At 36.2% G+C, this 25986-nt stretch overlaps 2 protein-coding genes across 6 annotated transcripts in view; both read right to left on the reverse strand.

Annotated features, from left to right (window-relative positions):
* Positions 1–1581: 1581 nt before the first annotated feature.
* On the reverse strand, positions 1582–2040 carry LOC124888577 (secreted RxLR effector protein 161-like). Its single transcript, XM_047399256.1, has one exon. The coding sequence runs from the start codon at positions 2038–2040 to the stop codon at positions 1582–1584; it is 459 nt and encodes a 152-aa protein (XP_047255212.1).
* Positions 2041–8226: 6186 nt separating this feature from the next.
* LOC107847553 (endoplasmic reticulum metallopeptidase 1) overlaps positions 8227–25986 on the reverse strand; it is a 43820-nt gene continuing 26060 nt past the window's right edge. For all 5 annotated transcript variants that reach the window (XM_016691882.2, XM_016691883.2, XM_047399350.1 and 2 more), the window contains 3 exons: positions 14417–14529; positions 11103–11460; positions 8227–8787 (listed from right to left, as the gene is read on the reverse strand). In XM_016691882.2, coding sequence (XP_016547368.1) covers positions 8474–8787; positions 11103–11460; positions 14417–14529 — 785 coding nt within the window. In that variant the 3' untranslated portion in view covers positions 8227–8473. The remainder of the gene's footprint in view (positions 8788–11102; positions 11461–14416; positions 14530–25986) is intronic.

The raw sequence follows: 25986 nt of genomic DNA on the forward strand, positions 1-25986 counted from the left end.
ATTAAAAAAAAAAAAAAAGATAAGTGGGTCCCACAAACTTGACCCCTTAAAAAACTTAAGTCCCTCAAACAACTGAGATAGTTATTAGACAACTACATTAGTTGTCGAACAACTTTGCGCAATTGTCGAACAACGTTGTTGAACAACTTTGGTAGTTGTTGAACAACTTCGCAAAGTTGTCGAGCAACTACCAAAGTTGTTCTACAACTGGGACAAGTTGTTCGAACGGAAAAACTTAAAAAAAAAAAAAGACTCAAAAAGGATTTGTCCCTCCCACCTAATTTAAAAAATTTGGAGGCCCACTTAATTAAACAACTTGTTTATCCTTTTTAATCCAAACTTGTTTTTTCCTTTTTAATCCAAGGTTGCTTATGGGTGGAGATTCCCAAGTTTTATACAATTAAGCTCGGATAGAGGAGTCTAGGTTTTACTTAATTCCTAAGAGTCAAACTATTTATGTTTGAAAGTAACTTGGGGCAAGTAATCTTCAAATATTTTGAAATAAAAGTTATATTTGGAAATTGTATAAAATTTGGGCTTATGATATTGCTAGGTTAGAAATTGGATTTTGTGGTAGGTTTACTAGGATTAGAACTTAACAGATGAGTCATGAAGGATACGTGAGCAATTTGTAAGGAACTCTTTTTAGGATGAATTGAGTAGTGACACTAAGTAATTCCTTAATAAAGAAGAAACTTATTTGGATAAATTCTTATTAATTTTATCAGTAATAAATTCTAGAATAATTTTCCTAAATGAGTTACAGTTGTGCTTAATTAGAAAAATTATAGTTATAAGTTGTTTAATTATGTCTTGTAGCAACAATTTGGAGGAGAGAGGGGTTCGGGGAGCGTGAAATATATTCAACCTTATAGTTAATTGAGATACATTATAGCAATGAATCTGTTGAATAATCAGCAAGGGACACCGAGAAACACAAGTTGAAGATTATCACAACTCTGGTGAGATTTTTTGGATGTAGAAACAAATACTATATCTAAGAAAGCAATATCAGTTCTTAGTATTTATTGGTCTAAGACTGTACAAAGTGTATTTGAATGAGAGAAAGAAAAACAAACATGAATAAGAGAGAAAAAACTGAGAAGTAGTGCAGTGATTTTTCATTCATACATCAAATATATAGGAATAACACATAAGTGGTCTGAAAATATTCTTCAAAATCTGCAAACATGTCTCCTTATGTTGTACTTAAATAAAGCACCACCACACACTACAACTAACTTCTAAAAAATCTAGAACTTACAACAAAATATCAAGATCAAGATGCCAAGTTGACAGCAATTAGCATCACACAAAATCAGTACCCTTCATCACTCCTCCTTGATGCAAGTGTTGTTGGTTACTCCAAGCTTAGCACTAAGACGCTCAAATCTCTATTTCTGTATGCTTTTTGTAAAAATATCAGCTAGCTGGTCTTCACCACAGCATTGCAGAATCTAAACTTCATTCTCACTTCCAGCTTCTCCAATGGAATGATATTTGATTTTAATGTGTTTATTCTTTCCATGCAAGACTGAATTCTTTACCATAACAACTGCAGATTTGTTATCACAAAGAAATTTATGTTGCTTTACTTGGCTGAAACGCCAAGTCGATCAAAATTTTTCTCAACCTTAAAGCTTGATTAACAGCACCTGAGGCAGCAACGTATTCTGCTTCAGCAATTGATTGAGCCACAGGCCCCTGCTTCTTTGTGCACCAACAAATGACACCTGATCCTAGAGTGAAACAATATCCGAAAGTTCTTTTTGTGTCATCTTGTGACCCAGCCCAGTCACTATCAGTGAACCCCAACAATTTCATAAATGCAGTTCTTTTAGAGAACAAACCGTAATCAATGGTGCTCTGAATGTACCTCAAAATTCTTTGTGCTGCTTTGAGATGAATTTCAGTTGGTGAATGCATAAACCTTGACAACACACTTGTTACGTACAGAAGATCAAGCCTCGTGGCAGATAGACACAATAGAGAACGAAGCAAACTTCTAAAAAAATAAAGCATCAACCAAACCAGATTCATTCCTTTTCGTTAGTTTCTCTCCTTGAACTGCAGGCGTACTTGGTAGTTTGCATTTGTCAAGGCAAAACTTCATTAATATTTTGATAGCATATTTCTTCTGAGCAATAAAAATTCCTTGAGAAGATTGACTAACCTCCATTCCCAAGAAATAAGTCATCTTTCCCAGATCTTCATTTCAAAAACCTTCTTCATTTTCTTTTTGAAGTCTATGATAGACTTTGTGTTGCTGCCAGTCACCAACAAATTATCAATATAGAGAGAAACTACTAGAAAGTTGTCAGTTTGAAGTCTGATACACAAGGTTGCTTCATTGCAGCTTCTATTGAACCCTAAATTCAGTCTATTCATGCATACCACATCTTAGGCGTCTGTTTCAAGCCATAAAGTGTTTCTCTTAACAAGTATACCTGATCGCCAAATTTTCTAAAACCTTCAGGCTGCTCTACATAAATTTTTATTTTCTTTAAACTAATAAGGTTGTTGTTTGTCTATTTTAGATTGGACAAATTAATATAATTTATTGGTGGTACTGGCCTGCCTAAAAATTAAACAAGGAGGGAAAAGCAATTAATTAAGCTATGCATGGATGCGTGGTTGGGGGGGGGGGGGGGGGAGGAGGATATATATGTAAAATATTTAGTATAAATAGGTCAGATTAGATAAATTGAGGTACCACACAATTGCATGCTTATTTTAACAGTAGAGAGAATTATTATCCCATCCTATACAAAAAAAACAAAAAAAAAAAAAAAGGTAACTCGGTGCACTAAAGCTTTCGGTATGTACATGTTTCAGAGAAGGTGCCCACCACAAAGGTGTATGGTACGTAGCCTTACTTTGCATTTCTGTCAGAGGTGGTGGGTAACAAGGGTTATAAGGTTTATACATCATGTCAGCAAGTCAAAGCCACCTACGTCTTCTTGCACGAAATCCGCCTTTGTTTGGATAAGACGTTGAAGAAGTTCATTTTCTGCCAGCAAAGTGCAGACACAAGAGACTGTGACGGACCTAATAAGGAGAACAAATTATTCATCATTCTCACCACACGGTAAAATTAATATAGAATTACTCTTCTTATATGTATACATAAACAAACATGTGTATCATGTTGATTAATATAGAAAAAAATTCCACTTTCATTACACTTCATTAACTTCTTCAAGAAAAAAAAAATGTGTATAAAAACGTTGTAAATTTTAACACATTTTTTTTCAAATTTTATTATTGAGAAGAAGTAAAAATTTATACACAATTTAATTTTTCATCTGACAAAGATTTCTCAATTTCACCAAAAAAGAGGAATAGTTGATTAATTAAATAGAATTACACTATCTTTTAATAATTGATTTGTCAATCCGTTGAATTCTTTTTCTTGATACTTTTTCGTGTTAAAGTTTAATCACTAAGAAGAAGAAATAATAGACAATAGGATACCAAATGCAAAAATAGGATAAATGTGAGTTATTCCCCCTCAAGATTGCCATTGTTATTGAAAACAACTCCATAAATTGAAGAACTGGATGGCAAGCTGGTTCATCAACAAACATTATTATTTAACTAGCAATGGCAAATAAAATGTAAACCTGAAATCTCAAGGGGGTATTTGGCTTTACTACCTGCTGAACCAAGACTATTTGGAGCTAATTTAATCTGGAATGAAAGCAGTTCATTCCAATGTTTGCAGGGGGGGTGGGGGTGGATGGGTTTGATGGAGGAAGAGAAATAAAGAGCGGGGGAAGGGTGGTCTGAAGAAGAAAGAACGAGTGTAGTGTAACTTTTTATGTGGCAATGACGTGGCGCGAGTGTAGTGCATTCATCAATGTGAGACTGCAATTTTGATTTTAAGGTTGTGTTTAATTCACTTGAAAGTTGTTTAGAAGATAAATAATTACTCATAAAGTTAAAGTGCTAAAGTAAGTTTGACAGGCAAGATCAGGGATGTTTTAATGACTTTTCTCTTGATTAAATAAGGTCAAACTCATCGACAGCCCCCTAAACTTAGCACGATCTTTCACTTTAATACCTCAAGTGGACGTTGTTCACTTTTGACACCTCAAGTAATCATAAAATGTGTCATTTTTGCACCTTTCGACATCAGCACTGGTGAGTGTATCTCCTCGCTGCCAACGTGGATAAAATGGTCAATTGATTTGTGTCAACTCATTTAAATTGCCACATCATATTTATGTCCAATAAATTAATGATAAATTTTATTTTATTTTATTTTTTTTACCAAATAATTGCAAAAAAACCCCCAACAAATGTCTTCCCCACCTAACCTTCTTAACCTTCATTAATGGAGGTTAAATTTTCTAAGGATGATAAACATATTTTCCCATTCTCTAAGGTTGACAAATATGCATTAAAAGCTTCATGAATTTCAGACACAAGCTATAAAATGTGTCATTTTCGAATACAAGCTTCACAAAAACGTACATCCCCATTCAGACACAAGCTATAAAATGTGTCATTTTTTCTTCCGTTAATTTTAACCATTTTTGTTTCTTAAAATGGGTTCCCTTCTTAAAATGGTTTCTCTTCTTTGATCGAATTAATAGAAAAAAAGGGAAAACCAAGAAAATTTTTATATCATTTTTTTTAATTTTAAGCTTACTTTTTTAAAAAAAAAATTTCACCATTTTTGTCAATCACTAATGCTTGACATAATTCTTTGCTTGAAACAAAAAAAATATTATTATTAATGGTGTACAAAAATGGAAGAGGGCTAGGGTATTTTAGAGAATGATTCGCAGGTGGGGCGTTGGGAATTTGGAGAAGGAGATTTGGTTGGTTGGTTGGTTGGTTTTTTTTTTTTTTTTTGGGGGGGGGGGGGGGGGGGGACACTTTATGGCTACTTGAGGCGCCATAAGATATCAACGTCTACTTAAGATATCAAAATGAAATATCGTGTCAAGTTTAGAGAGCTGTCGATTGATTTGGCCATTAAATAAAGATATTTATGTATCATGTTGATTTGGTAAAGAGAGAGGTGGGAGAGTAGGGGGCAAAAGGAACAAGTATTACTACATGTTTTTGTATAAATAACATAAATATCAATCCTTTTGTAAGTATTTACATTCTCTCCCACTTTTTTAATTACTTTACTCTCTCTCCCTATTAATATACATAACATAATCGATATATACATAGCATTTTGTGTATATGTTGTGACTTTTGTAATATGTTTAGGGAGTTGGGATTTTTTGTAATATTGAAAACATAAGTTGTGTATTTGTGTAATTTTTATTTTTTTTAATCTACATCAAATAAAATTATTTCTATCGGTTAATTTTGAGGGGTAAAAAGTGGGCCAATTCTTTAATGGTGAGGGTATTTGAGTTCAAAATCAAAACGAAAGGTATATTTGATCTATTTCCAATAATTGACAGATATTTTTGACCATTTTCCCGATAAAATATTGCGTATAGGAGTGGCCAATTGTTATCAAATTGTGGTGTATCAAGTCACAAAAATTCAATTTGAAACACGTCTGACTCCACTTTGGATAGTAAATAGTCTCCCCAGACGATTGAAAGAATTTTTGCCAATGGGCGTGAACTGGGAGATTAAAATGTACACAGACCTTATCACTATCTCGAGGCGGTAGAAAGGTTGTTTCCTATAGACCCTCGGCTCAAGTGTAGCAAATCCTGATACAAAGAAGAGGAAAACAGTCCTTAAAATTGGAAAATTAAATTCATTACTAGAGTTCATTGTTCATATCCCATTTATGTGGTACAAATCGAATTGCTCATATTTGGGATACAACAAAACACTGTGTTCTATAGTGAACTTGAGGTTGATAAGAGCACACCATTTCTTGTAGACGTATTTGAATTGCAACAACGACTTCACCGGCAACTCAACAAGATATCCCTTGCTAAAGCCATAGTAATATGTACCACTCAAACCTTACACGTACAGAAATACAGAAAAGCTGATTTAACCATATTTTAATTAAATCTAAACGGGCTCTAAATATTTCCTTGTAGCCAATGTTGGTATATTTGTATATGTTGCTTCATATAAACTTAACAATCCTCTAAACATCATCTTTAGTTAGAGTTTACTGGGATTTTCCATTGTGGCTGTTGAATTTTTGAAAACACATCTGATTTAACATCATAATAATATTAAAGAAATTAAACTAGTTAATTAAAGAGCCATATAATGTTGGAATATAATGTGCACTAATCGAATAAGATTGAGGGAAAAAATAAAAGATATCGCAAGATATATAATGCCTTTGTTGTCTCACTAGTCGAAACAAACGAGCAACAATGTATAGATTGTTATTATTATTATTATTATTACTCTGTTGAAACTTTTCAAAAATGTTTTGTATTGAATTGTGTCAATCAAGACAAGTTTTGTGTACTATTATTAGGTGTTTTTACTAGCATTTGCCAGACTTTTTTCATTCAACTCTTCAATCTGAAGTTTTTCTTGGACACTAATTCCATGTACCAAAAAAATAATAATTAAAACTTAGTAAAAATTAACCAAGTTGAATTATGGCATAATATGTGGCTTGGTATCAGATAAATTATTATTTCCTATACCATTATTATTATTATTAGGGGGTGGACACTCGATATTCGATTCGGTATTTTCAAAGTTCGGATTCGATAATCGATATTTAAACGTAAATACCACATATCGTCATACTTATAAACATCAGTTCGACAATCGATAAATTAAACTTCGATTCGGTTCAGTTTTTGGTAATACCATATTAAAGTTAGAAATGTGCACATGTACGTTTAAACATCAAAGATAATATGTAATAAAAACACTATTTAACATTCCTTTTGTTGCTTTTTACGAACATATTACAGCAGTCCAAGAGATTCTTTGGGATGACTAATACTATTGTATATTGGGTTGGTTAGACATATTAGATAAATACCAAATACCAAACGGTATTAATATCTTGTACCAAACCCAATCCCGAATATTGAAATCTTACTCCCAAATACCATACCAAATACCGAATCACTAAATACCAAATTTTTTAACTTTCGATAATCTTGATGAAGAAGAGAAAAATATGAATCCCTAGAATCTTCTAGAGAGAGAAAGGAGTTGAAGCATCATTTCATTATCTGAGAGAATGAGAAAATTACAAAAAAAATGACTTCAAAATATCTGAGCCAAACCTATACATATATGTGGGCCTTTACCTGTCTATGAAAATGGAAAGCATAAACTAAACTATCGGGCAAAGCCCAATGTAAAGGAAAATACAATGACTAAAATTAAGTAATTCCAACACGATTCGATCAGCCCTAATTATTATCGCTTTACGTTAAGATCACACGATTATTTTTAAAAGATCTCATTGCATTACTAGCACTAACTCACAAAATGTTTTCCTTAATGTACAATCTCAAAGGATTAACCTGAATAAGCCAAAAGAATAACCCAAAATAAAAATATATATGAGCTTGAAAGTATACATAAAATATTTCATGATTTATCTCATATATATTTCACCTTAATAAGTTGGATTAATATCTTGCCACCATATTCGTCAAACAGCACTGAGATCGATCGAGTTCACCATTTTCTTGTCGTTTAATCGTGTTATTTCTACTAATAAACCCAACAACCGATGACGAAATTTAAGAAGCCTCGTCTTCTTTGTCCACATTATACGAGAGCAGCAGAGAATTTCTAGTTACCAAAATTAGCTTAATACGTGTAAAGTTTGTATGTTATCTTTTCACGGTTTGATAACCATGAAATCACTCAATTTTTAGAAGGCCAAACACATCGACGGGCTCCTCAACTTAGCATCATCTTTTGCTGATTCAGCAAAGTGAGTGTTCTACACTCGCGGTTTGACACGTGATAGCGGTATTTTAGCTAGAACGTTTCTACCATCATGAAAGAGTTCAAAATTCCTTTTCTTGTTTTCATTCTATTAGTTGAACATATTTGGTTTAAATTTTATTCAAACAAGGATACCAAAAATTGCAGTAGTTTCATGAGATTTAAGCACCATGTGCTTATTTTGATTAACAACCCCCCCCCCCCCAAACCCCCAACCCACCACAAGACCAGTGAATAATTTTATGGACAAATGGGCACTACTTAAAGTCTTACATAAATATAATTTGGTTAGCTGATTCATCGGGTATAGAGATATTTCGAGAAATGAATTGTTAGCAGCAAGAAGACGAATGAATTTAGAAACTTTAATGCAATTAATAGGCTGTTTTTCTAAGTCAAAACACTTAGCTCTGGCATACAAAAATAACCATAAGCTAGCACGAGTTGTAATTTGTTACCACCAGTGCAGCTATCAAGTCTTGTAGCTATATATGCCGTTGCATCCCGTAAAAGTTGGATTCCCTTGAAAGAACATGTAAGTAGGAGTATCCACATTACAAAACGGACATAGTACAAGGTCCATCGAGCCATTTTGCCCCTAGAAATCAACGGCTAAACTAGTCAAGAAAGCTAAGTTAAGAGGAGATGTGGACTTGCCAAATAAAGAACACCAGTGAGGAAGCTTCCCAAGTACTGTTTCAGTTGGTAAAGTTAGTGTATCAACATCTGTCCGCAGTTTTAGCAAGGGTTTCTTCTCTCTGTTGCTATCCGACATACCAGTATGATTGTTGGCCGCCCAGAAAAGCATCAGACTGAATTTCCTTGGTGACTTCTTCCCTCCTGAAAACTGAATTATGTGCCACCCATCAACATTGCTTTTGTCACCAATTGGAACCAACTCCTCTCGACCGTCTGCACCAACATCAATCATCAGAATAACAGTGGAAAGAAATCCATTCTTACCACAAGCTTTTAAAACTATAGCCGTAATTTATCATTACATGTGACTTTATTATAGAAAGAGTATTGAGTCATTACTAGGAAGGTTGAACCAAAATTCTCTCCACCAATTGTCCTAGCTCATTATCTTTTGCCCTCCGTTCTAGTTCTAGACACGTCAAAAATAGCACAATAGACAACTCCCCGACTCCTAGTTTTCAAATGGCAATTGGACCTTTACTAACAAAATGATTTGAAGACACAAAGGTCAACATGTGTAGCAAGATAATTAATTTATTAGTCATTTATTTTTTTTCCATTGTGGAGTATACTATCCTACGCATTATATGTGAAATTAACAATACATAACGCAAGTGTTCTCAGCTATGATTATTGGTAGCGTGTTTGCTCTCGGCGGGAGTGACAATGTTGTATTGGTGAACAAGTGATCAGATTCATTTCAACAATTTGACCCTAGGATTCTTGTGGATCCCCCGGAGGCTCATTTCAGTTGTCCAACTGGTTATGCTTCCAAAGTGTTTCGTAATCTATATTTTAGCTGAGCTAACTTATTATCAAACCAATTGTATAGAACACCTCAACGCATAAAAGTTATCACCTCGCTTTTTGTCTCCAGATAAGCTTGACCATAATCTTTCTTTATGGGGCTAAATTAAAGATGTGGAGGAGCAAGAACATAAAAAGAGAATCATTTCCATTATAAGAGAGAGAGAGAGAGAGAGAGAGAGAGAGAGAGAGAGGTATTTCAACTATCTGATACGAGTAATGGAACTTGATTGTATAGACTGGCATCAATTCAAGATTCAACCAAGTTAATAAAGTAGTATCTATCTCCAATATATGCATGATTCAAACCAAGATCACAAAGCCTCTCTTCTCTCTCTCTCTCTCTATCCTCCCAGCCCTCTCTGTAAAGGGCAGCCCGGTGCACTAAAGCTACCGCTATGCGCGGTGTCCGGGGAAGGGCCCCACCACAAAGGTGTATCGTACGCAGCCTTATCTTGCATTTCTGCCAGAGGCTGTTTCCAAGGCTTGAACCCGTAACCTCCTGGTCACATGGCAGCAACTTTACCAGTAACTCCAAGGCTCCCCCATCCCTCTCTGTAGGCCCTCTAAAAGATAAGAACCAATTTTTATGGTAATTTTCGCAACTTATTTTGCAAACTTGTCGCCTCATCTAGTCCTACACACGCATGCGGGTATGAGAGGCATTAAGCTTTTACCTCAGCCCACCCGAAACATTCTCTTCCAAGAACTATAACTAAACCAGTTCTAGTTAGTTGTTCCAAGGGAGTAAACCTTTTGTGTATCTGATAGGCCAAGTTCCCAGGATACGAATTCAGCATGTGAGCTACATGAACAGAGTCTAATACCTGTTCCGTTTTTCCATATATTCATATTATTACATTAAGTTAGCATGAGAAACAACTTTAACTACAACAGAAACTAAGAACTAATAACAGAATCTTCCTAAGCATGGTGCACAACTTGAGCAAAGCAAACTTGTCTAAATTGTTTCTAACAAGTGCAGAAGACTATTTCAATTATGAGTGGGGACATCTAAAAATGGAAATAGCTTTGATAAGAGCACAAAAGTCAGACCAGGATAGAATTATAGAATTAACAGAAGTAAATCCCTTAATACCTTTGATCAGCATGATATGATACCGGTGCCTCAACTAGAAACTTAAGTTTGTTAAGATTGGAAATGAAAATATAACCAGATCATCTTGTTAATTTTATGCAACTTCTGAAAGAACCTAATCATCTATCTACAAGAGTATAAAGAAGAAGAACAATGATAAAAGTCTTTGTTTCCCTTTTTAGGTGAAAGAGCAAAAGCCTGATGAAGGCCCATGCTATCTCAGGCATATGAAGAATTCACATAGTCCAGATAAAAAGTTTTTTGTTAATAAAAATGGCGGCTCAGAGGTGTATCAACTGTCTTAAACAATGAACTGCGGAACACCATGGGAAAAGCATGACCAGAAAAGAAGTCAAGGAAAGAAGTTTCTTCTGTGTATTAGCATGTTGAACAGGAATGTAGTTATATGGAAAAGTATTTTCACCCATGTAAGTTAAATCTTTTTTGCACTTCAAGTTCTTTGGAGAACTATTCAAGCATTTCACATGGAGATGATCTCAACTGAGAGAAACGTAACCCTCTGAAAACCCCAAAATTCGACACCTAGTGAAACCTAACTAATGTATCTGAGCAAGAAGATAAAGAAAAGGTAATGACAACCTTCACGAGTATTTTTAGGTACCTTTCAACTGGAAATCCTCAACTTCATCAGTGTTGATACCCAGAGTCCAGCGTGTGGAAAGTTTTGTGTCAATGGATACATGAGAAACTCTATTGTCACCCTTGGTATCATCCTCAACATGAATCAGAGGAATATCTGTCTCATGCCAACCAATATTAGCATTTTTATCGCTCCAACAACCATATTTGACCAAAAATGTGACAAAATCAAGAGGCTTATCAGTGCCACAAGTAAATCCTTCTCCAATCTGTTCAACCTCCTTAACCAAACTTCCTGGAGTAGTTGAAAATAAGGAAATGTGAGAGGCTGGTTCTTGCATTTCGCCTCTGGCTCCGGTCATATCAACAATATGCACCACCTGAAATAATAGTTCAAATATAATCAGATTTTCACATGGTATGCTACCTCGGTGCAAATTTCAATATCATTTTGTATTTGAAGGAGAGTTGGACCATAGTAATTTTTTTTTTGCAAGCTACATTTGCTAAGGTTATAAGTATGTGCTGTGCAGAAGTTTAGAAGTGATATACTTCTCTCATCTTCACATAGTGGAGCATGACTATGCACAAAGAGTTTATCTAATTTAAATCAGTAAGTGTAAGGAGATAGGGATTCTAGAAGCAGAGGCAGAAAAAGTCACTCGATAAATTGGTGGATCACACACTTAAAAGACAGGAACAGGGGCATGCAAGTATGTCCTGTGCAGAATTTTTGAAGTAATATACTCCTCATATCTTCACATAGTAGAGTATGATTATGCACAGAGAGTTTGATAAAATCCAAATTGGCTTCAATGCCTTTGAGCATATAATTCGAGGCCAACACAAGGGATTTCAAGCCATGAACATCTCAAGGATGCTAAGACATGTTTGGAGTACCCTTGTTAAGCTCCCACGAGGACCATACCACATATGGATGATAGGTTGGAATGCGGGAGGAGCTATACTTGAAGATGTCATCCAAAGGAGCATTGAGCAACACCACGTTTGGATGATAGATTGGGCCTCAAGAGAGTAAGGACGCCCTTTGCATTGCTTGGGCTCTCGGGTCACTTTTGGGCCCAATAGCTTTTAGGGTCACTTTTGGACCCATTATATAATAAATAGTCCATTGCTATAAATAGCCAGTTTTCCTTCATTTGTAGGTAGGTGATTTGGCTATGTGTTGAATACACTTGCGAGTGTTTATGTCAAGCTTGTTTTAGAAACGTGGGTGCTCGAAAATTTGTTTCCGTTGTGTCCTCGTAAGAAATTGGTGTTTGAATCTACTAGTTTAAGGGTCGTTAAGTTTGATACACTCGTTGGTTCTTAATTCATTGTAGTTTCTTATGTCAATTTGCCTATCTTAACTTCTTGCATCGAATCTAGACGGAAGAATGGTGAGTGTGGAAGGAAACCACAATTCTTCAAATCCTACTCCACCAACCCCACCACATGTATCCTGACCACTACAATTCCACCAACAAACACCCCAAACCCTTTCTCAAGCTCCCTAAAATCAAGTGTCGAACTACCCTGAGCACCCAAGGCCACTCCCAATCCAATGTGAAAAAGACAATTCAAACGTTGAACCTTTGTCACTCAGTAACCAAGATACTAGCATTTTGCCTAGTATCATTTCTCCTCTTGTGCAGGATCATTAAACATCACCTTCAAAGGAGAAGACAAAGAGAGTGCCTCACGAACATACGCTTGAATATCACACGAAGTTCTTACCAAAGGTTTCCAAACTTGAGAGGTTTGATGGAACGTCATCAAAAGATTTGGATTCGGGGTCGAATCTTCTTCGAGAAGGGGAGGATGATACAATCCAAATTGGCTTCAACGCCTTTGAGCATATAATTCGAGGCCAACAAAAGGGATTTTAAGCCATGGCCATCTCGAGGATGCTAAGACATGTTTGGAGTACCCTTGTTAAGCTCCCACGAGAATCATACCGTGCGGATGATAGCTTGGAATGCGCAGGGAGCTATACTTGAAGATGTCATCCAAAGGAGCGTTGAGCAACACCGCGTTTGGATGATAGCTTGGGCCTCTAGAGAGTATGGACGCCCTTTGCATTGTCTGGGCTCTTGGCTCACTTTTGGGCCCAATAACTTTTAGGGTCACTTTTGGGTCTATTATGTAATAAATAGCCCATGGCTATAAATAGCTAGTTTTCCTTCATTTGTAGGTAGATGATTTTAGATATGTGTTGAATACACTTGCGAGTGTTTATGTTAAGCTTGTTGGGAGCTTATTGGTTGTTTAGAAATGTGGGTGCTCAGGAATCTGTTTTCGTTGTGTCCTCGTAAGAAATTGATGTTTGAATCTACTAATTTAAGGGTCTTTGAGCTTAATACACTCGTTGGTTCTTATTTCATCATAGTTTCTTATGTCAATTTGCCTATCTTTACTTCTTGCAACGATTATCTTTTGCTTCTTTAGGTAGATTTCTATCTTTCGTAGCTTGATCCATATCAGAGTTCATCCAATTTAAAATGATTTGTGTATTAAATCGCTAAGTGTGAGGAGATGGGGACTCCAGACGCAGCAGAAAAAGGCCACTCAATGAATTGGTTATCACACACTTAAGAGACAGGAACAGGGGCATGCCTGACTCTTAAGAAAGTATTCACGGGTTAAAAGAGTGAAGTCTAGTCAGTCCAGTATACGCGAGGTTGTGTTGTTCTCTTTGCTGGTGCAGTTGTTAAATCTATCTGAATCTTTTTTGACAAGGTAAAATATTAAAATGAAAATATAAATTAAATCCATCTAATTCGCCCTTCATTATGGCACCTACTCCTATTTTAGCTCTTACACATGATGCTTATATGGTAGCCATGGGAATTTTTCTTGTATCTCAGCTTAGAATATTAGAACAGAAGGGAAATTAGTGTGATAAGGAAGATATGCACAACCAAACGATTTAATTAATAATCAATGGACACTAATTGTTTCATTAATGAAGCCCCAAAAACAAACTGGAGCATCTCGTAGTTCTTCCAACTTTTTGATGAAGATAATTATAATAGTGATATGACGGGAACGGCCCCTTCATCCATGGTGTATACAAGTAGGTAATCCTACAAAAAGGCGCGACTCTATACAAAGTGCATTCAATCATTAATGTTGATTGGATATCATTAGTGTTCCATGGTTCTTCCAACGTATGGAAGAAGCAAGGAAAAGATTGGCACCTTAAATATGTTCAAGATATTACCGCTGCCTATTCAATTAAAAAAACTGGTTGAAAAAGCTAGGCCTGAGTTGTGATTCAACATCAAGATTAGTTATCTTGCAGTTTGCATGGAGATTGAACATACATCAACTTACATTTATAGCTCTGGCAGTATCTTCGTTAAATGGTGGAACAACACCTAGTTGAACCACAGCAAGCGAGATGCCAAACAGAAGACAGGTCGTTACAATAAGTGGCATCTTTGCACCTGAAACTCAAAATGAGATTTTGATTTAATGTTGTCCATCACATGCCAAATAATAGGCACACATACATATTTCTATGAGATTTTTCCACTCACTAAAAAATCAAGTAATTAACTTTAGATGAGATTCCTATCAATCATGTGGTTTATACCTATTTCAATGGGGGAAGGGGAAGTATGGATAAGTAACTGGACCTTGTAACAGAAACCCAATGATTATTCGCTTGGATAGAAAAGTGATTGCTTTTTTGGATACTGCTAATTTAAAAGCTATCATGTCACCATGCAAATTTAAATATGCAGTTAAGTTTTTCCTTAGTATTGAATTAACGAAACATATACAACTGGGGCACTAAATACTGTGCCCTTTCTTGATAAAACATCAGTACTGGCCAGATCTATATGAGTACGAGGATCGAAGGTGAAATGAAACATAGACAGCAGTCAAGATCCTAATGAAGTTCTAATTCCAATAGAAAGCAAAACAATATGCTAAATCATGGTGGAGAAAATAACCTGCATTAGACCTTGTAAATATAGCGATTGTGATCTCTCTGATGAGAATTTCAATAAACAGAGATAACAAATATATAACAAAAAGCAACTAGTTTCACATCACAATTGAGTTATAATTTGGAACCGAACTTTATGCAAGATGTGCTTCACACTGAACCATTCTAAAGAATTTCAAGTGCTGTTTATTACTTCAATACAATAAAATCATCTACAAACCCAAAAGAAATCTTCTGAGATTATTTAAATTTAGAAGCACGATTACCCATTCAACTTTTTACTTGCACCAACATTATTCAAGGAATATTATTAACAGAGTGCCTCACGACTAATACCACTATGGGGTATCTAGTTACTTAGGCTTCAGTAATTTGCACTCAAAGAATGTCTTAATCATTTAAATCTCACTTTTTTACAACTCAATCTTAATAATTCATGTTTAAGAATATGAGCTATAAATATATTCTATACATATTAAGATCCTGTCACATTTTCATTTATTAATTTTGACCTAAGTTGCTCGAACTCAGGTGCGGGTGTCCGAAAAAGGCATGGATCTAGAGGTTGGATCCTTCATGAGCTAAATTTTAAGATACTGTGATACGGATCTAGGTACGTATACATGTGCGGGGATTCTAATTCAAGTATCTAAAAATAAAGTTCTAAAACCTCAATGATGAGACCTCATGTGCAGCATGAAGAGAATACTAAAAGGAGTAGAGGAGATAAAAGAAAAAGGAGCGGCATACAAATTTCTATATACAAGGTATTCTATTTTCTTCAAAGTACCAAAAATTTTGGTCAAAGTATCCAAAATCGGTTGACTAAATCAGGTACGGATCTCACACCCACGCCCATACCTATGTCATGTCGACACGGGTGCAACACCGAAAGTGACGAGTCCGAGTAACTTAGGTTTTTACTTCTTTGTTTTGGTAAAGCATCAAGTAGATACAAAGTTACAAATGCACAAATGTGCAAAAGAAGCAGCCCCAACAGAGAAACATGAAGCTAGCTTGGCAAATGACTTGTAAAAATGGCCAAAAGGGGTCCATGCTACACAACTATACTAGACAAAGGGAACTAACAAAATCCGAAAGTTTATCCACACTATAACTATATAACTTCTTTCCTAAGATAAAATCCTTGTAACTGTATAAATTCCTTCCATATTCATGAATATAGTAGCAACCTTCCACTATTGAATTACATGGTACCAGAGCTGCTAGCACACAAATTGTATGCTTCGAAATAAAACTTTTTGGGATTGTTTGATCAGTTGGGTCACCCCTAAGGAGTGACTAGGTTGTCTCACCACCATTGAAGGAAGAGACAGCGATGGATTTACGGCCTGCAAAACCATCTCCAGAGCCAGACCTCCACCTTGCGACAGTCTCTCACGGTCCGCCGCATGCCACGACAGGATCGAATGTGACTTAAATTGCCGGTTTCCACTGGCTAGTTCCGACATATTCCAGGTCTTTTTTGAGTTAAAACACCATTTTGAAAATCTATTCTTCACTTCCAAGCTCATTATTTCTTTTGATGGTAAATCTAGTTATTGGATTGAGCTTCTGCAGCTGCTGGCTTCTCTTTGGGTGTCTAATTTTCTTTTGTGAGAAAGGTAATGTTGTATTTATCCGCATTAAAGACATGCTAGAGACCTCCAAAAATGTGTTCTCTACAAAACAAAACCAAAACTACTTGATTACAGCGTGCGTATAAAGTCTAATTTGTGCTTCTTCTATTCCTTTTTCTTTACACCAAATACATGACGATATTATGCTCCAACCACTTTTTCTGAGATTTGTTGTCCCCTCTTCTGATCCAGCAACTGAGCAAGTCTGAGTAGGTCTGATATGCTCCGGCATGATCCACTCAGTTTGTCACAATCCAAGGAATAAGATCCACTGTTTTGTTGTCACTGCCATGTAGGAACAGATGGTTGTTTGTCTCCTCTACCTCATTGCAAAGAGAGCACCAAGAGGCAATCTGAAACTCTCTCCTTCTCAATCTCTCGTGTGTGGAACAAACTCTTCTGGCCACCAACCAAGAGAAGCATCTTACCTTGGTTGGTAACTTGTTCCTCCAAATCTGTTTCCAGGGACGGATCTTACATCCTTGCTTCTCCTTGAATGCCTTAGTATATAGTCTATTTACAGAGAGAAGTCCATCATTGTTGTGCTTCCATATGATAGAATCCTCCAATCATTGAGAGGTTTCCTAAACACTATGTTCCATTCTCGAGGCAACCAAGCATCAGCCACTGTTCCTTCTGAGTTAGTATTCAAGGAAAACAAGTTCGAGATTAAGATCATCAGGGTCTCATTTTCTATCCAGTTCTCCTTACGAAACAAAGCTTTAGACCCATTTCCCACCTTATAGAATATGTTTCTATTCAATTCAGGCCACAAATTTCTCATTGTTTTAATGTGCTCGAACACCAGCTTCCATTAAACACAAACTTATTTACTTTCACCTCCCTCCACAAAGCTTGTTCGTCAGGGGTGAACCTCCATACGTCATTCGCAAGGATTGCATTGCATTGAACCTGATTAAGAGCCTCTCATAGCCTAATACCGTGAACTAGCCATTTTGTCAAAAGGCATTTGCAACCCCAAATTTCTAACTCCAAGTCCACCAGATTCCTTGTATAGCTTGTATAACTGGACAGTCTACCATTTAACTAAGTGCATACCCTTTCCTTCTTTGTTACCTAACAACAAACAGTCTTTCTTCAACCTTAGCAGGGATAGGGAATAGACAGTACATAACTTGACAATGAGTACAAAAGTGAATTTATAAAGGTGGGTCTCCCTCCTAAAGAAATGTACTGAACTTTCCAATTAGCCAGTTTTTTCTTAGTCTTTTCAATAATGTCATCCCATATTTCTAGATCCTTGTGTTTGTCCCAGTGGCATGCCCAGATAGGTTGTGGGAAGCTGCTCCACTCTGCACCCTAGAATAGTTGCCAAACTCTAAAGTTGGGACTTCTTTAATAGGGAAAACGTTGCTCTTCCTCCAGTTGACTGATAGCCCTGAGACTACTTGAAAGGCCAATAAAGTATATCTGATGAATGCAAATTGTACTGCCTCGGCTTCACAACAACTAACTATGTCATCTGCATATAGCAGATGATGTATCTGCATTTCCACCCCTCAAAAATTTCCAATCTTGAAACCTCTGATCCATCCAACTGTTTTGAATAGCCACTCTCATCATGCTACTGTAGCCCTCCATTGCTAAAATAAAGAGAAAGGGTGAAAGTGGATCTCCTTGCTTGAGTCCTCTTTCAGATGGTACAAAACAGGCAGGTTCTCCATTTATAAGAATGGACAACCTAACAATTGGTATACAATAGTCTATCGACTTCAACCATTTCTCCCCAAATCCCATCTGCTCTAGGATTCAGATCAGAAATCTCCCATTTACATGGTCATAAGCCTTCTCTATATCCAGCTTGCACATAATTCATAATTCATGGATCCTCTCCTTTGAGCCTAGTGTCCACACTCACAAGCTATCAATGATGCATCAATGATCTGCCTTCCTTTTATGAAAGACATTTGATGATTGTTTACCAGCTTGCTAATCACTCTCTTCATCCTTTTAGCTAATAGCTTGGCAATGATCTTATATACTCCACCTATCAAAAGCTTCCACCCTCTTGGGGATCAGTGCAACATAGGTTGCATTTAGGCTTTTCTCAAAACATGTTGATCATGGAACTGTTTCTTGTCCACATACCCCTCAACAAAATGGAGTAGCAGAGAGAGAGAGAGAATACACACCTCATCGAGACTGCTCGCACTCTTCTCATCTGTGTTTTTTAGGCGATGCAGTTATCACATCTTGCTATTTAATTAATCAAATGCCTTTATCTTTCATTCAAAACCAAATTCCAATCCAATATTGGAGGCTCCTTTTGAAGCTCAAGAAATATTGGATAGCATAAAGGCTTGTGCGGGGACAACGCCCCTGGGCTTGATGGCTATTTCAATGGCCTTTTTCAACCAGTGTCGGGATATTATCCGTCATGATTTGATAGCTGTTGTTCAGAATTTCTATATGGTGGTGGGGGGGTATATTTGATAGAAGTATGAATGCCACCTTTATAGCATTGGTTCCTAAAAAGGTAGGGGCTATTGAGTTGACTGATTTCATGAAACACCCAAGATCTTGGCCTTGCAAAATTTTTGCTCTTAGGACACACTGTCCATGATACGGCTTGCGCATGTCACTCGTACCCATTGGGTACGAATCGTATCCTCTCTTCCCTTCCCTCTCATACCCTAGGTAGTGTGGTGGGGGGTACTCAATGTCCTAGGTACAAGTGACACCCCCCCCCTCAATCGTACCTTAAGGTAAGAGTCGTACCAAGTGAGTCGTACATAGTGAAGTCCCAAAACTTGAGTGGACTGTTCTAAGTACAGCTAAAGCATACGATTTAGGGCATCAGTCGTACCCTTTGGACACGACTCAAGTGTGTGTGGTCGTACCCTAACCAGTGTAGGTGACCTAGGAGGATCCTAGGGTACAAGTTAGGGTACCGCTCGTACCCTAGGGTACGGCTGACTTAAGTGAGTCATACCCTCCATCGTGGTCACAGTGTTCAGAGATGCGTGATGCGGAAAAAAGCGACAAGGCTCCGCATCACGCATTATGCGATGCGTGATGCGATGCGACCGCATCATTTTAGTGAAGCGCTATTTAATAAAAAATATACCTATAGAGCATTGAAATAGTAAGTTATAATTTAAAAGAGCCCAACAACTATATAATCAACAATAAAGACAATATATTTAAGCGAAAGTTGTAATGAAACACCAACAAATCAGTTCAACAAAGCAAAATAAACACCAAAAAAAGAAGAAAAATCAAATCTAAATTAATAATGGTTCAATCTAAAGCTCTTCTAGTTCATTAAGGTTGTCCAATTCTTCTATTCCTTGAGTATCAACATAATTCTCATCATCTTCAACTTCCTCATCTCGTGTTCCCTTACCAGTTGTTAAAATGAAAGAAGGAGAAGAAGAAGAAGACTTACAATGTTCAGTAGCCGTTGGAGTACAGAGAAAGCTGTCAAAATCCTAAATTGCTTAATGAAAACTGTCTTCATTACCTTTTTCAACTTTTCACCACTTTTTTTTACTTTAAACAATTTTTGTGAAAACCCAAAAATACTGCACATGCAATTCCAACCTAAATAGAATACCAGCACATGCAATTCCAACCTAAAATAAATACCATCCTCAACAAAATTAAAAAAATCCATATTGCGAGCGCATCGCAACGCCTCGCCATCGCATCATGCAACAGGGCTTGATGCGCCCGCATTTCTTAGATTGCTCCGCATCATAGATGCATCTCGCCGGAGGACCGCATCGCATCGCATCACCGCATAATGCGACATTGCGGGCGCAATTCTGAACACTGCATGGTCAAAATCCAGCTTTTAGTTGAGGACCTTATGGTCATTTCCTACACCTAAAATCCTTATGTCCCCTCACTATATAAGTCATCTTAGCCTCTCATGAGGATAAAACATTCCAAAACACTCAAAAGTTCTTGAAACAAGATTAGAGGCTAGGGTTTAAAGAGGGTCCATCTAGAGACGATAGAGGTCAAGTTCTTCCTTGAATCAACTTGTATAAAGCATGTACCTCTCTCCCTTGTTAAATAACTCAAAAACCATGTATTTTACACTTGAATTAGAAACTGTACATGGAGATTTTGAAATCAAAATGTTAAGGGTTTGATGCCTAGTGATGAGTTATGTGTGTTCTTGCTTAGACTTGTGTTTATACATGATAATGTTGATGTTTTGCACATGTGGGTGTTTGTTGTTTGTAGCTTACAAATGGGTCTTGAGGAACCCTAATATTGATGATTGTTGCTTTGAAGTTGGCCTTGATAAATACATGCACACAAGGTGTTTGTGAAAATGTCTAAGTGAATTGTCTAGTCACATGATGGTGATGTTTTGAACTAGGGCAATGGCTCAGTAAGTACGAATGGTTGATAAGTGACATTGTAGAGGTATTATGAGCCACGCAATGTGTAATTTATGACCTTGTTGGTTTGATGACTAATGGGGTTAAGGTCCCTAAACATGAAAATGAACTTGAATCGGGTTTTGAACTAATGTGTTGTATAGGATATGTTGTAAGATTGCTAGTGAAGTGTGAATATTTGTAAGGGTCTTGATGACCATAAATATGAATTGAATGATGAATTGAATAAAGGCATTTGCCAATTAAAGTGTATGATGCATGAATGGTTCCATGAAGACCATGTGGTCATATGTGGTGTTGAATTGGTCAAATGGGTTAATAGTCCTGAAGTGTTGAGATGAATTGTATGGGTGAAAAAATCTTGAACAAAAGAGTTAGGAATCAAATGTCCATTAGTAATGGTAATGAGAGGGCATGTGGTTAAAGTCCCTTGCCTAATAATAATAATAATAAGGCGACTTGAGGTTAGAGTCCAAAGAAGAATGTGGTTAGAGTCTCGTGCCTAATGACAATGCATGAAGTTAGAGTCACACTGCCAAATGTGAAAGCATGAGGGTGGAGTCCCATGCCTAATGACCTAAGTTGCTCGGACCTGGGTGCGGGTGTCGGACACGAGTGCGGATCCGAGTGTCGGATCCTTCATGATCGAATTTTTAAGATTCGGGGATCTGGATCTGGATACGGATACGGGTGCAGAGACTTGGCAAAAAAAAATTAAAAGTTTATACATATAGTTACAAAAATATCAAATATGCATAATTATATATGAGATATTGTGAAAAGCTTACATGTAACTTATGCCTTATAGAATTAGATCATGAAGGAACGAGGCCGCAAGCAAATACACCTCTTTAAAAGGACATGATTCATTCCGTTTCCTATAACTCACACAACAAAGTATTAAAATAAGATAGTATAACTATAACACATTGAAATATAGCAAATAAAAAACTAAAACAAAGCTAAGATTAAGAGAGATATGAAACATACCTTTTAGTCTTTTGGAAGTAAGTCGAGATGACTAGATGTGTTACTAAGTTAGAATCAAATAGACAAAGAGAAAGTCACGAGAGACACAAGTCAACTAACCATTCAAATTAAGAGTCAAATGATCACCAAAAATCATACATAAACTACATGTTCACAAGTTCATACACCAAAAATAATTGCATAAAATTTACATTTAAACTAAGTTCTATTTGAAACATCTAATATGAACATGGGCATATCTAAATCAAAGATCATCTTCTTCAATTTCCTCCATGTTGTCATCTTCTTCTAAATTCTCAACTTCATTTTCCAAGAACATACGTTCTAGTTGAGGTTTGTCGATTGACAATTCAACTAATTCATTGATACTTTCATCAATGTTGAAATGGTCTCCTCCTAAAATAATAACAAATGAATATAGAATATTGTGAAAGAGACTTATCATAATAAAAAATTACTCAAGAAGTATCAAAAGACTTACCTAAATCCCAATATTTGCTTGGACCACTTATGTATTTTTCTATCTTTCGAGAAAGCAAGCGAAGATTATAATGCACAAACAACCTTCGGCTCTTGAAGAAGCTAACTTCACTTGTTTCTCTCGATGCTATGGATCAATGAATAAGTGCTCCAATTCCTTTCACAAGAAGATGAATAAGCCGGTTGGGAGAGCAACTTACAAGCCAAACTTGGTAAAAGTAGAGCATTTACACACCATAGTTAATCCACCAAGATAGAGGATCTTCATACCCCATAGCATCAATCACGTGAGGCTCACTAAAGTAACCACTTAAACTACAAAATGCCCCATACTCCAAAGAAACTTGCTTCAAATCATTTGGATCTTTGAAAACATTTGATCCTATTTGAGGCAATCTCCATATCTTCATTCGGTGCAAGTCTTCTTACCCCATTACCTTCCCCTTGCAGCCACGATTCATGATAGTATTTGGGCACCAAGGAATGTGCTAAACAATGCAATGGGGTGTTACTCTTATTCCACATAGCCACAAGAATTTCTTGAATTGTATCAAAAAATTTCGATTGGCTGTTAATAAGATCTTTCCCTTCATCCTCAAATACAATCACCTTCGCCTTTTCAATCATGGTATCCCACATGTCATAAATAAGATGCAATTGTAAAATATCAAGATCGGCTCTTCTAAGCATGGATACTATCAGATCCGTGCACTTTAAAAAGTATTCAACCTTATCCCACCATACATCATCCATCACAAGCAATTTTATCCCAGGCAACTTCGCTTCAAGTACTTTGTCTCCCTGTAATTTTTTCATTCGTCATCCATTACCATTTTTTCCAATGACGATTTTACCTTATAAACACAAGAAGTCATGACAATGTGGGAAGGGAATCTTGTTTCGGCAACTTTTAACAAAGATAGCTCCGAATGCTTTTGAAAAATGGCATGCGCCATGTCATGATTCACAACAAAATTCTTTAAACTACTCACATCGCCAATCACCTTTAATATCCATGCACAACTTGAAAAGTGGGCCGATTTTTCGAAAGGTTGACACATACTTTTTAAAGCAAGATTTAGACAATGTACAACACATGGTGTCCAAAATATGTGCGGAAAAGTTTCTTCAACAATAGTACTGGCAAGTTTCATATTTCCGGCATTATAGGTGATAACTTGAACGACATTTTTTGGGGTCAACATCTTCAATAAATAACTTAGCGATATACCCACCATCCTTGACAACACCACTATAATTAATGGATTTCAAGAATATAGATCCACCACTAGATGCTCCCATTATATTTATCAAAGTGTCGTCTTTTAATATCCGACTATCCGTCCGAACATATTGACAATCCTTTTCTTTTCCACGTATCTCTAATAGGTTGTAATTTTCTATCTATATTAGCTTTTTCTTGAGCCAAAAGTGTTGTTCTTAACCTATTATAAGTGGGTGGAATATAATCGGGTATAAGATTTGCCGCCAAAAACTCGAATACTTTTTAACGTAAAGAGAAGTTGCAAGGTTGGATGATAAACCCAAAGCATAGAACATTCGAGTCTCCAAATTATCGGCAATGCTAAACAACTTCTCTAGTGCTCCACCCGTCGATGCTTTTGGCTTTTTCTGTTGCGATAAATCCGAGCCTTCGGGAAAGGATACACAATCTGCCTTTTTTCTTACATCTAATTGAACCATTGATTTTTCTTTTCAGCTTCTTCATTCTTCATCTTTAATGTTGCACATACTTCATTACTAATTTCTTTGCATATTGCAACCCCATGGCCAAAAAGTTTTAACAGATGTGCTTTCACCTTAGAATATGAACCTGTAACCCTTTTATTACAAAAGTTACATGACCATATTCTATTTCCACCACCATTAGGAGCAATCATAAGAACCTTGACATGATTCCACAAAAGTTTATCATCAAAATCGAATCCAACACTTTTAAAAAAAAAGGGGCATCCCGGTGCACTAAAGCTACCAATATGTGCAGTGCCCAGTGAAGGGCCCAACCTTACATAGCCTTACCTTGCATTTCTGCCTTTGTTGGTCTTAAAATACTCTTTCCTTTTGTTGTTGATGCTTCCATGGTAGAACAGTGCTTTAAAAAATTCTTATCTATAGAAGTTTTTTTTTTTTAAGAACAGAGATCGTTTGCAGTGTAATGGTGTCTTTTAGAGCAAGAAAGAGAGGGAAAGTTGAAGAGTTGGTGAGAAATAAAGTTTCCAAGGAGTAAAAATAATAGAACTATTAGTACATCCGCAAGAATAGACACTTGACTTTTTTTGTTATCAAAAAATATATTTTAAAGATTATTTTATTTAAAATAGTACAAATCTCATTAAATGAGATGTGATATTTTTTACTTTCGAATATTTTCATTTGAAAATTTTATCATAAATGGGTGCTTTTATATGTTAATACCTATTTTCATATATTTTCTATATAATTATATCTATTCTGAATCAAATACTATTTTAAATAAAATAATCTTTAAAATACATTTTTTGATAACAAAAAAGAGTCAAATATCTATCAAAATGTCCATTCTTGCAGATGTACTAACAGTTCTACTATTTTTACTTCTTGGAAACTTCATTTTCTCACCAACTCTTTAACTTTCCCTCTCATTCTTGCTCTAAAAGACACCATAACATTGCAAACGTTCTCTGTTCTTAAAAAAAAAACACTTCTATAGCTAAGAATTTTTTAAAGCTCTGTTCTACCATGGAAGCATCAACAACAAAAGGAAAGACTATTTTAAGACCAACAAAAAGTGTTGGATTCGATTTTGATGATAAACCTTTGTGGAATCATGTCAAGGTTCTTATGATTGCTCCTAATGATGGTGGAAATAGAATATGGTCATGTAACTTTTGTAATAAAAGGGTTACAGGTTCATATTCTAAGGTGAAAGCAAATCTGTTAAAACTTTCTGGTCATGGAGTTGCAATATATAAAGAAATTAGTAATGAAGTATGTGCAACATTAAAGATGGAGAATGAAGAAGTTGAAAAGAAAAAATCAATGGTTCAATTAGATGCAAGAAAAAAGTCAGATTATGTATCCCTCCCCGATGGCTCGGATTTATCACAATCGAAAAGGCCAAAAGGATCGACGGGTGGAGCACTAGAGAAGTCGTTTAGCATTGCCAACAGAAATATTGCCGACAAGTTGGCGGCTCGAATGTTCTATGCTTCAAGTTTATCATTCAACTTTGCAACTTCTCCTTATTTTAAAAAGTGTTCTGAGTTTTTGCGGCAAATCCTATACCTGGTTATATTCTACCCACTTATAATAGGTTAAGAACAATACTTTTGGCTCAAGAAAAAGCTAATATAAATAGAAAATTACAACCTATTAGAGATACATGGAAAAGAAAAGGATTGTCAATATGTTCGGACGGATGGTCGGATATTAAAAGACGACCCTTGATAAATATAATGGGAG

This window comes from Capsicum annuum, chromosome 11, assembly GCF_002878395.1.
Source record: "Capsicum annuum cultivar UCD-10X-F1 chromosome 11, UCD10Xv1.1, whole genome shotgun sequence".
In the NCBI taxonomy this organism is placed as follows: Eukaryota; Viridiplantae; Streptophyta; class Magnoliopsida; order Solanales; family Solanaceae; genus Capsicum; species Capsicum annuum.